The sequence below is a fragment of the Empidonax traillii genome, unplaced genomic scaffold (genome assembly GCF_003031625.1).
Source record: "Empidonax traillii isolate 1590-97213 ecotype Southwest subspecies unplaced genomic scaffold, ASM303162v1 scaffold451:size1465578, whole genome shotgun sequence".
NCBI lineage: Eukaryota > Metazoa > Chordata > Aves > Passeriformes > Tyrannidae > Empidonax > Empidonax traillii.
The window spans coordinates 9,461-21,473 of record NW_020955644.1 but is presented as its reverse complement, the minus strand read 5'-3'; the positions used below and the strand labels follow the sequence as shown (position 1 = coordinate 21,473).

Here is a 12,013-nt window from a genome sequence, read left to right as displayed (position 1 = left end):
GTGACACAGTTTCAGTCTCCATCCTGCAGCATCAGGGCACATAAATACTAAATAAATGTAATATTTTCTGTCTCCATAGGAAGATGGGGCTCAAACCTGCACAAGAGACCTGCCTTTATCCTTATCATCTGCAGGTATTCAGCACATGAAGCTCTTTTAGGCCATGGGTTAAAATATTAGGGGGGGGTGGGGGTGGGAACCACCCAACTAATTAACATTGGCAGGAAAATTCCCGTTTCATTTGGATTCCAGGAGTCCCCTTTGCAGCTGCTGTGTTACAGCAGTTTAAGCATGACAAGGGCTATTAGCAAAAACTCTTTTTTCTTTCTGCCAAGAAATAAATCCCTTTCTGTGGAAGCCAAACATGTTCCAGGTCAAACTCTCAGCTGGTGCGAGTCAGTGCAGCTCCACTGAATCCAAGGAAGTGCAGCAGGAGACCCTGCCTGGGCTCCCTGCCCTGTTCCTACAGGGAATATCAGTGAATTCGAGCTGGATTAAAAAATCACGTTCATTAGAAAACCAGGAGGGTCCTAGAAAATCATTTGTAGGGGAAAAGCTTTTAAGCGATGGCTCAGTTCCACCTCTCGACGGTAAATAGATGGGTTTGACATTCAGGATGTTGGTTTTTATAATGAAAACACACGGGGAGGTTTTGGTGCCAAATTCCACCGGGGAAGGTTTCCTGGGCGGAGGGAGCTCCTGGGCACCCTTGGCGTGTTCCTACAAGAAAGTCAAACCTGGCACAGCCCTGCAGCTGCTGCTGCTCCTTGTTCCCTTGGTTCCCTTGCTGAGACTCAGGATGTTCAGCTCCAGGGATGCATCGTTTTGCCTTTTGTCCCCATGTATTATTTAGGATATTAGGAAGGAATTCCTCCCCGTTAGAAGTGGGAATAATCCCTTAATAAGTAAGAAGACAAAAAGTCTAGCCTCTTCTTCATCTGACGTGGTGATACAGAGAAGCCAGAAAACCACGGAGTCCTTCAAGCACTTTTTAAAATAAAGAGAAATAAAACCCCACTCAGTTGTCTGGTCAAACTTCCAAAGGCTCGAGGTACTCAGAGCTAATGCTGGTGAACGTGCAAAAGTGCTGGGGCAGAGAGGTAGGACACAGAGAGCTCCTCAAACACCAGTGCCCGATGGCTCCCCAAGTGCTGGCATTTCCCAATGGTGGGAAGTGGTTTCGCTTCAGCAGCTGCGCTTTTCACCACGTCCCTCAAACGCCAGGGGTGGGGGCAGCCCCTCCCAACCTGCAGGGACAAAACCAAAGGCTTTAGGCTGGAGAGGGGTCACCTGGGCACAGGCAATCCCAAACTACAGCTCGGGCCAGGCACTAATCTCTGGACCTGTTCCCGTGTCTTCTGGGATGAGCTGTTCATACAGAAAGCAAACACCAGCTTTCTTATCCCCTCATTCACAGTGGATGTGCTGCAACAACACACTTGGTCCTATAAAAACAGGGCTGGGGTGAATTCCCGATTTCTTTTTTTTTTTTTTCTTTTTAAACTCTCTGACATTCTGATCTGCACGTTCTTACTGTCAATTTGCATCAAGAGCCATCAAGAAAGGTTGCAGAGGAGGAAAATCAGGGGGGTTTTCAGCACTACATACTGGGTTTACAGAGAGTTTCGTACAGAAGGAGAAAGCATCCACTTCTCTGTGACAGGCAGCAGCTGGGCAGCACGGGGAAAAGGCTGGGAAGAGGGTGGAGAAATGACAGAGCTTTGCAGAGGATCACAGCTAAACCTCCAAGACAGACAAACTCTTCTGCTGCCAGAGCGTGATGTAAATTTGGGGATATTAAAACCCCCACTGAACCAGCCCACGAGAGACTGTGGCGATGCTCAGCACCAGGCACAGCTCCCACACTGGAGCTCCCAGGGAGCCCACCCAGAACCCCCCACCCCCTCCCAGGGGTGTGCCCACATCCTGGTGCAAGGAGCAGGAATTCCTGCCTGGAGCATCTCTGGGTGCTCTCACTCACCGCTCGATGATGCTGTTGTTGAACTGGAGATCACAGCTCACTGACCTCATCTGCTCCAGCAGCTCCTGCATCCTGCAGGGACACAACCAGCCCCTCATTCCTGAGCTGCTCAGCCCCTGCTTCCCACAGGAGAAGGGCTGGGATGTCCCCAGGGATCTCACCCAGCAGGTCTTGGCACAGAGTTTTCCAGCCCTGTGGACACAGAGCCCTCACCCCACTGCAGGGGCTGAGTGGCAAGGGATTCTGCTCCTTCCCAAGGAGCTGGGGCTGTGCCCAAAACCCTCTTCCAAAAGACTTCCAAAAGGCTCACCGAAAAGCCATCTCCTGGCTCAGATGGACAGGGGAAGGCACGGGAGGAGCTGGGGCCAAACTCCATTTCTCCATCTGGAGAAACCTGTCCAGAGCCTGCAGAGATGGAGAGATCTGGCAGCCCCCACAGCAGGGGCTGTCTGGGGGTCTGACCCCGGGGGGATGCAGTGCCTGCCTGGATAAACACCCAGGAGGTGACACCACAACCCAGCACGTCCACTTCTCCAGGACAAACAAAATAAAATAACCCTCTTTAGAAACACTCCAGGGTTTCCCTATTTAACCCAGGTGCTCCTGCACCCCGTGGGAGGTGGGAGAGGGGAGCAGAAACATCGTCAGGGAGCAGGGAGAGACTGTGGAGCTGCATCCCTGGCAGGACCCCAGGGACACCTACACCCTGCAGGCAGTCCTGGCACTCCATCATCTCCACGCTGCAGGTGCTGATGCGGTTGCTGAGCCTCTTCAGGTGCTTCTTTATCTCACAAACTTTCCTAGAAAGCAAAAACACAACGAAAGTTCCAGTCAGTGTTTGGCATCAGTGGGGATCATTAATTTTTTTATGTGTTTTAACTCTGCACTGCTTTCTGCAGACCTTTCTGGATCCAAGTTAAAATCCTGAAGGAAAGCAAGTGAATCACAGCAGTGTTGGAATTACAGTTGCAGCTTTGCTAGCAGCCACCACGTCCAGGTTATCCAAACAGCACTAATAGCAAATTAATTAGGGAAAGTGCTGCTTGTAAGAGAGACAGCTCAGGCCCATCACTTTTGCCAGCAGCTCTGCACAGGATGGTCCTCTGTGTCCCATGGAGGGCTGCCAATCTACCCAAAAAAGCTCCTTGGTCCTGCACCCAACACCCAACAGGCACATCATGAGTTGTATATTTAAAAAAAAATTGTTTTGGCTTTAAAAAAAACAAAGGAAAGAATATTTCAGGTGAATGATCCACCTCCAGTCCCCAAAAAAACCAGCCACCACACCGCAAACCCTGGCGGGAAACAACCCAAAACAGGACAATTAGAACCGAAGTAACAATAAATTAAAAATATCCCAGTTGTGTGTGACTCACGATGCTTTCTCCCTGAGGACAGAAAAACAGGTACAAAAATACCCCAGGAAAACACGAAGCAGCTTTTTTTTTCCTTGCACCATCCTCTTCCCTACTGCCTCCTCCTCCCTGCTCTCTGCTGCTGCCATAGCCAGTGGATTGCCCTCAATCACTGCAGGGTAATTTGCTCTTTGCATTATTCCCCGAGCACCATTGAACAGAAGATCATTCCCAGTAAGTAGATCTCTTTGTCTCAACACAAATTTTGTCTTGATAAAATAACCTCTCCGAGGAAACAGCTGCTTGGGCTCGAGCTGCAGGTTTAGGGGCTTTTTTAAAAAATAAACTTTAAATAATAAAGGGGCAGAGTAAGTGGGTTACTGGAAAGTCCCCTCTTCCATCCACACCAGGGTCCCAAATTCAGAGCCCCCAGACCCCCAGAGAGGGCTGGTACCTCATCCTGCTGCTGTGGAGGATCAGGGCCTCCTGGTACTGCTGGACACAGTCATTCTGGAAAATCGACAGAACCTTCCTGGCCAGGTTCCCTAAATTCATCCTGCAACCAGGGAAAAAAAGGAGAGAACGCTGTTACTTCCTTATGTGTATGAAAATGAACATCACAGCTCACGTGGCCTGGTAACTAAAGCTGGCTGCTGAATAGAGAAAGAGGGGCTGGATGCTCAGTAATGAATTTTGGATCAGTATTATAGAGAGAACAAGCCCCAACTGTGATGAAGAGGAGCAGGAGGTTTTGGAGGGGATGCCCAGCTGGGCTGCCATCCCCTCCAGGGCACTTCTGAGTAGTCTTTGCTTTAGAATTTAAGGCAAAATTCAGTGTTAGACTGAAGATTAATTGAGTTAAAGGAGCTGCCTGTGAAATTTCACCCTTCCCAGTATCTACTGAAACGGGCATTTTTATTTCTTGCCTGTGTTAAATTCCCCTGGTTTCAGTGGAAACAGAAAGGAGGATTTTTAAAGGTACAAAACCCATCAGGCACTTCACTCCCAGTGGAACTTAAGCAGATATGAAAGCAGGGACACTTCCTAAATCAGCATCTCAGTAATAAATAACCCCAAACTAAGTCCTGTGTGAGCAACAGTCTGGAATGTCCTTATTCCCACATCCAACACAGGGATTTGGCCCAACAGCAGCTCCCTGTCCCCAAAGGCTCTCTGACATTTTCATCTGAAATAGTTCATGTCTTGAAAACTGCCCTGTGAAAGGTCCTGCATGGATGAACCATCACAGGAACCTCTTACAGGTGCCCTCTGGCAACACTGGTGACCAGGGAACATTTTATATCCCTTTGGGATTTAATCAGAACCACCAAACGTGAGGCTGGACACAGCAAGGGCCAGGTCCTGGAAAGGGGAGAGGGTTGGGACTCACTTATCCAGCTTGTGGATTTGTTCCTCATTGTAGCACAGCCCTGGGGAGGAAAGACACAGGTCACCACTCACCACATATTTTCCTGTTCACAACCCAATAAATGGGCAATTTCACAACCCACAGAAATCACCCAAGGGGATTTTTAGGGCTCAGCCCCTGGGGCCACTGTGATGGCACAGAAACAGATGATCTATAAAGTCCCTTCCAGCCCAAACCAGCCTGTGGTTCGACGATTCTATGAAATAAATTAAACCCAGCAAACTGAAATCACCCAGTGCAGCCCCACACCTCGTGTCCCCCATCCCCATCACTCACTCAGACACGTCCTGGCCTTCCTGAACTGCTTGTAGATCAGCTGCATCTTCTCCAGGCAGCACTCAATCTGCTGGATGCTGGAATGGGGCAGGGAGGGAGGCGTGAGGCCCCCCCGAGAGGAAGGGTGTGAGTTTGGGGTGAAATCAGCACTTTGGGGTGAAATCTGAACTCAGAGCCACTGCTGCTCCCCCATGTCTGTGTGCAGGGACATCACACTGCATCAGTGTGATGTTTGCAGTGAGGGCTGCGCATGGGGAACAGCAAAGTGTCACCAGGGATTTCACCACAAACCTTTTATCTTCAAGCACTTGCTGCCTGTCCTTCACCAGCTCGGACAAAATCCCATCCAGAGCCCTTTGGAAGTCAAAGATGTTGTGGGAGCACTGAGAGAGCTCCTCTGAGACCTGTGGATGAGGAGGAGAGGTTGGGACCAGCAGCTCTGGAAGATGTGGATGCTCCTCCACCCGGGGGATGCTCACCCTCTGCAGCCTTGTCTTCACCATGGCCATGTCCATCACAGCTGGCACCCCACTGCCTGCAGGAACAGACTCGTACCTGAGGAAAGCCAGAAAATGAATATTCCTGAAGTGGAACACGAGCCAGAGGCAGCCACCACCTGGGCAAAGAGATCCCATCCCACGGTGGAGCCGGAGCTGGGTTCCTGTGGAGCTGGGAGATGCGTTCCTCGGGCAATAACTCACCCGAGCTATGCCCAAAGGGAAACAGATCTGAGCCACGAGATGCAAAGTGCTGATCTGGTAAAAAACTCACCCCCTTGTGTCCAATTTGTTCCAAACATTGTTGGTTTCATACCCACTGGCTTTGGGCCAGAGCAGACGCCGTCTGGCTCCCTGCAGCTGGCACGGGAGGGCTGAGCTGAGCACGGCACGCTGGCTAAGTCAGCAGAAATACCCCTGATCCAGAGCATGTTGGAAGGGAGGGATGAGCCAGAGCATCCAGCTGCAGCATTACTGCTCTTGGCACTACAGCCCTGCTCTAATCCTGCTGAACTCGATGGGAACCATGTGTCCCTATTTTTTACTTTTCTTTTTTTTTTTCCTTTTTGAGATGAAATGGAAATTAAGCGACTTGCTAAATGGCAGAGGATAAAAGAACAGCTACCCAGCAGCAAAGAATTTTCCACTACAACTACAACAAAAGAGAAAAGCAAAATATCCTTGGGTTGCTTTTAAATGGGTTCAGCTCTTTTTTCCCTTTCCCTCAAGCTGGAGCAGCAGCAACCCTGTCCCATTCCTGCTCTGACTCACAGCTCATGGGATGTAACAGTCAGAAAAACCCGGAGCAAGAGCCACAACCAGGACTAACCCTTAGTTAGGCCACACTTACAGCACACGGGTCTTCACCTCGGTGAGCTGCAGGCAGGTGAGCACTGAGAGAGCCCCCCTCCTCTGCTCCAAAATCCTCAAGCACTCTGTTTTCAGGTCCCCTCTGCCAAGAGAGAAAACAGCCTGTCCAACACGTGCTGCCTGGAATCAGGAACTCCATCCCAGGGCCAGCTGCATGCGGTGGGGGTGAGCAGGGAGCCGGTGGCTTCTGTCAAAACCCCCTGCCATGGGCAGATACACCTTCCACAGTGATATGAACAGTGATGATCATGGGAATAATAATGATGATGATAATAATGATGATAATAATAACGATGCTTTTCCCTCAGCATCTCCTAAACTGAAAAAAAGCAACTCAAAACTAACAAGTGGGGACAGGGGCATCCTCACAACACTGAAGGGTGTTTTCCTACAGGTGCAGCCTGGCACTCATGTCCCCTGTGTGGGCCCATCCTGGTCTTTGTGTTCTGCTTCCTCCCGGTACCCCAGGACCCCGTCCCACCTCCCCGGTGGTCCCTCACTGGCTGAAGAAGACGGAAAACCCCAAGTGGTTTAACTGAACACCCGGAAAGGGACATGTCCCACCTTCTGCCACCCCCCCTAGGGTGTCTCTGTCACTCACATCACCCAGTGGAGGCCCCTGGCCAGCAGCTCCCGGCAGCGCCGCAGGGCCTGCCCGATGCGCAGGGTCTGGTGTGCGGCACCCACCGCGCTCTGCAAAGCAAAGGGCACTGGAAAAGTGGCCTGAGGCTGCACCCCCTGCCCCACCCCGAGCCCCCTGGGCACTCCCACATACCTTGGCTGCACTGCAGTCGGCCACCACGTCCACCTTGGGGACGAACTTTGGGAACTCAAGTGCCGCTGGAAAGACAGACGGCGGTCAGGGGGCTTTGGGAGTGTCTTTGGGACATCTCAGGGTCCAACATTGCTCAGGCACTGAAACCTGGGATCATCCAGGACATGGGCCCATCACCCAGACAGGGAAAAGGGATGGGAAAGCTCCTGGGATAATAACTGGAGCAAATCCCTCTCACAACACCCACCCTCGTGCCATGAGCATCTCCAGCTCTGGTACTCACGGTCTCTGTACCGGACCCCCACCACGTCCTCGGGGTGCTCAGCTGTGCTCAGCAAGGTCAGGGGGCTGCGCTCTGTGGTTTTGCAGAAACTGTGAGCTTGGAGATTGGGATCCAGCTCATACAGGTGTCCTTCAAAAAAGTATTCTTGATGGTGAGGGACTATGTTTGTTTGTTTGAAGACGGCGTCTAAAAACGTGGTGGTACTGCAATGGAAAAGGAATGAGAGGGTGGTCACAAGCTCAGATTTCCATCACTTTAGCAGCCTGCTGTCCTCAAAACACCAAAATGTTGATATTTTCTCTTAGCAAAATATCCCACAAGGTCAGCAGAGCCCCTTGGACACCTCCCTGGAGTTCTCTGTGTGCTCCCAGCAAAGGCTGGATTGAACCTGGTTTGCTTTAACCTGGCTTAGGTGTGGTGCAAGGGGAACAGGCACTGCCCCAAGGTTCACCTAGTGAAATGAGGGGCTGAGGCTCTCGAGCCTGATTCCCAAATTTGCTTTTAACACAGCCTTACGTGTGGTAGGAGTGGATGTAGATGCGGTGGGAGGAAGCCTGCTGCAGGGAGAACACGTCCACCACGATCCTGTGCAAAATGTCGTTTGTTCCTGCAAAAAACTGGTTGAATCCCCAGCATTTCTCCTGATCTGCCTCCAGGATGTTAGCCAAAATGGGGATCAGCTGGTCCTTCAGCCCCCTGCAACAGCAGAAGAGATGTTTGCACAGAGTGGTGTAACCCTGACCTACAGGGACGGGAGATCCTGTACTGAGCTCGCCCTGCCTTGCACCCCCTTTTCCTGGCTGTGGAGTAAAAACGCAGTTTAAGAGCTGTGACACTTGCAGATGAAAAGCTTATCTGCCTCGTTAAACCCCCCTGTGCTGTCTGATGTGGGAACTGTGGTGGGACCCCACCCCGTCACGGGACACTCACACGGAGAGGCGGCAGGTGATGGGCAGCTCGTAACTCCACTCGATGTTCCCGTTCTCCTGCCTCTGGATCCCTGCAATGGCTCCAGGAGGCTTCTCAGTGGTGATTTTGTACCTGTGGAAAGGGAATTGCTGCTGAGATGAGCCAGGTGATCTCTGTTTTGGGTGTCCCTCGGGTAGGAAAAGGGCAGAGCATGGATGGGCTGGGAAAAAGATAATTCACAGAGAGAAAAAAAATGCCCAGAGGGAAAATGCTGCAAGAAACAGCCGCAACTTCCAAGAAGACGTTAACCATGCCTCCTCTTCCAGCTGTTGAGCCACAAAGTCACGGGAATGCATTTTATAGAATAATAGAGTCACAGCATGATTTGGATTGGAAAGGACCTTAAAGACCATCTGGTTCCAACCCACGAGACGCCACCCACCAGATCAGCCTGCTCAGAGCCCCATCCAACCATCCCATTTGGACGGAAAACACGGCAAACGTGGCACAGATTCTTTCCCACACAGCACCACACACTTCACAGGTGAATTCCAGGTGCGTGTCAGGGCTTTGAGGCCACGTGGGGATTAAACAAGCGGTAAAGTGCATCACAGAACCCCACGGGGGCCACCGGCCATGGTCCCACCTCCCCCACGCTGCAGCTGGGCGCGGTACCTACATGATCTCCTTGTTCCTGCGGGGCCCCCCGAAGGGGACGAAGGGGAGGCTGCCGGTGGCAGCGTGGTAGAAGGTGACACCGATGCTCCAGAGGTCGACGGTGACGCCGTACGCCTTCTGCTGCGGCTTGCGCAGGACGGCCCGCTCGTACATGTCGGGGTGCTGGGGGGTGAAGCACAGCAGCACTGGATCCCCCCCTCCCCCAAAAAAACCCATCACCTGTAACTCTGCAACAAAAACGCTGAGCCCTCCCCCTCTTTCAAAAATATGAAATCAGGCTCTCCATGTCTCTGCTGCTCCCTGAGAGTCGCCCAGCTGTCGGATTGAGGGATGGGCACCAGCCTCCCCCAGGGGGCCACCAGACTGGGGCAGGCTCTACTCACGAGATATTCCTCCGTCCCGTAGACAGACACGAACTTCTCGTCGTCCTCCAGCTCTCGGGCGGCCCCGAAATCGGTCAGTTTGTAGATGCTCTGCCCGTCCTCCCCCACCAGCCGCATGATGTTGCCGGGTTTGATGTCTCTGTGGACGACGCCGTTCTCACGGAGGTGGTTCATCCCTGCCACTGGGCACATGGGGAAGTTTGTGCGTGGGGCTGGGGCACTGGGCTCCAGCAGGCTTTGCTCAGGTTTAGGAACGTGAGAAGGGCTGGGAAGGGGACAAACCCCGGGGTGGCTGCTCTGAAGTGGGGACCAGCGTGAGTGTGGGGATGGAGAAGAGGGGTGAGCACAGGGTAGGGCACTGCCCTTGTGCTCCTCCATCGTGGGGCACAGCCTGTTCCCACAGCTGCTTCCCAGGGCAGGTCTGCAAGGAGAAACCCTCAGCCCCGTGGGCGCAGAGCTCAACCTCACCCCGTTCAGAGGAGCAATTCCTGACCCCTCATTCCAAACCCCACGACTGGTTTCTGCAGGGTCCCACCAGCACCACGAGGTCCCCAGCCTGCAGGGTCTCAGTCCTGGGGTGCTGGTGGTGGTGGCAGGGGGCTGGTGGTCCCGGACCTCCCCACTCACCCACACACTGCAGCACGATGAGGAACTCGGACTCGGCCAAGCCGAAGGCGTTCGCTGGGTCCTCCAGCACGTTCAGCAAACTGCCACTGGAGCAGTACTCCATCACCAGCACCTTCTGCTTGCTGCTGCCCTGTGGTGGGAGATGCTGTGAGGGCTCGGCTGGCCCTGTGTCCCAGCTGTGGGCCTGTCCCCCCCACCCAGGCAGGACCAGATCCCCTCCCTCAGTTGGTGGATCCCTGGGTTTCTCTGCTTGGCCAAACCAGTGCTGGAGAACGTCCCCACTGTGCCAAGTGCCTGGCCAGGGGACAACAGCAGGTCACATCCATGCTCCAGCACAGTGACCCAGTGCCACCAGTGCTCCCAGTGCTGATGGGCTGGGCTGAGACAGAGGGAGGTGAGAGGAGGTGGCAGAGCGGGACCATCACTGCTCTCCTGCAGCTCAGACCACACCCCTGTGGCGCTGGCCCGGTGGGCACAGCAGGATTCCCAGCTGAGGGGTTCCCAGGTGGGGTCCCACTTACTGTCTCCTCCACGGCAAACAGTCTGACAATGTTTTTGTGGTTCAGCTTCCGCAGCATCTCGAACTCTCTCATCTGGACCTCCTGGGGCCGGAGGTAGCTGGCATTGTTGAAGACCTTCACAGCAACCAGCTCCCCTGATTTCTGGGAGAAGAGGAAAAAGAGAAAAAGGAAATGGGAGGTGATGCCGTTCTCATCCAAAGGAGCTCCGTTACTGATCCCACATCCCGCCTGGGATGCAAATGACGCTGATTCTACACCGCGTTTGCTCCCGCTGCACAAGCAAACTGCTGTTATTCACCTCCCTTTGCTTCCTGTCCCTGCACCCACGTGCTGCATGTCAGCGTGTTTATTCAGCTCCATAAAAAGTTCCCAGCTGGAGCCGGGGCTGGCAGCTCCCTGTCGGCTCTCCATGGGATGGGGATGTTCCCAAACCAGCCCTGCAGCCGCCTCTCCTGCCCTGCGCCTGCAGCTTGCTCAATAAACTTCAAAGGCTGGTGAGGAGAAGAGTCTGTTCCAAGCCTGGCAAGTGTTTGCATGAAGTATGCAAATAGCCAGGGATGGGGTTTTCAAAACCTCTGGGCATTCCCCGGAAAACAGCTCCTTCCCCCTTGGCGCTGCTCGGGAATCCGGCGGCCGCCGAGCAGGACCCGGCTGCGAGCACCCCAAAAACCGCCCTCCACCCGCAGAGCCAGGGGAAGGAGCCACACAGAAAATGAAAACAAAACCCAGAGCAGCCCCCGGGCTGCTCCCCAGCCGGGGATCTCCCGGGAGGGCGAGCGGAGGGGAGCAGGAGCATCCCTGTGCCACGGGCAGGAGGGATGGGGGGCACGGGGGCTGCGTGGCTTTGGGGTTCCTGCCCCCACCACTGGCCCCGCTCACCTTGTTGCGAGCTTTGTAGACACAGGCTGTGGCTCCCTGGCCCAGGAGGTCGTCGGTGCTCCAGAGGTAGTTGGGGGTGCTCTGCATCTCCAGCGGGAAGCACGGGGGTCACCCCGGGGGCCGCTGGCCACCAAATCCCAGCCTTTGAGCCGTCCTTGCCTGGCAACGCGCAGGGAAGCGCCGGCCAAGGATGTTCCCCTGGGCAGCTCCAACCTCGCCGGCAGCACCACGCGAAGGCTGCGCATGGACCGAGCCGCGAGCGCTGCCAAAAACCACCCGGCCGGGACCTGTCGGGGCTGGCAGAGAAAAAAACCAGTCTCTGACAGATGCAAAAAAAAAAAAAAAATTACGAGCAAACAAGAGCGGAGCGGCGAGAGGCACCTCCCCACCCCGGGAACTGAAACCTACGGATTGCAAAACCCGCTCGGCAACCAGAGGCAGCGCTGGAGGAGGAAATGCTTGGGCTTCCTGCTCGAGAAGAAAAAAATTCCCAGTGTTATCAGCCATCCCCGGGCGTGCTGGGCTCCTCCGGGGGGCAAATGGGGCCGGG

General features: G+C 53.9%; 1 protein-coding gene across 1 annotated transcript; it reads right to left on the bottom strand.

The window, feature by feature from the left end:
- Window positions 1-883: 883 nt before the first annotated feature.
- Window positions 884-11,650, bottom strand: IKBKE (inhibitor of nuclear factor kappa B kinase subunit epsilon). Its single transcript, XM_027895227.1, has 20 exons — window positions 11,464-11,650; window positions 10,585-10,725; window positions 10,064-10,193; window positions 9,437-9,618; window positions 9,055-9,215; window positions 8,397-8,507; window positions 7,983-8,162; window positions 7,467-7,669; window positions 7,184-7,248; window positions 7,010-7,101; window positions 6,389-6,490; window positions 5,521-5,596; window positions 5,333-5,445; window positions 5,042-5,118; window positions 4,727-4,766; window positions 3,791-3,892; window positions 2,685-2,781; window positions 2,292-2,386; window positions 1,982-2,053; window positions 884-1,247 (listed from the first exon to the last, which is right to left on the bottom strand). Exons 1-20 carry the CDS (start codon window positions 11,548-11,550, stop codon window positions 1,214-1,216), a joined length of 2,160 nt encoding a protein of 719 aa, XP_027751028.1. The 5' UTR covers window positions 11,551-11,650; the 3' UTR covers window positions 884-1,213.
- Window positions 11,651-12,013: the final 363 nt, after the last annotated feature.

Excerpts from the sequence above, each read along its gene's own strand:
- IKBKE (XM_027895227.1), bottom strand. The coding sequence starts at position 11,550 with ATGCAGAGCACCCCCAACTACCTCTGGAGCACCGACGACCTCCTGGGC. Across the intron at positions 10,726-11,463 it reads TCTACAAAGCTCGCAACAAG|AAATCAGGGGAGCTGGTTGC; the intron begins GTGAGCGGGGCC and ends CTCTTCTCCCAG. Across the intron at positions 8,163-8,396 it reads ATCACCTGCCGCCTCTCCGT|GGGGCTGAAGGACCAGCTGA; the intron begins GTGAGTGTCCCG and ends CTGCTGTTGCAG.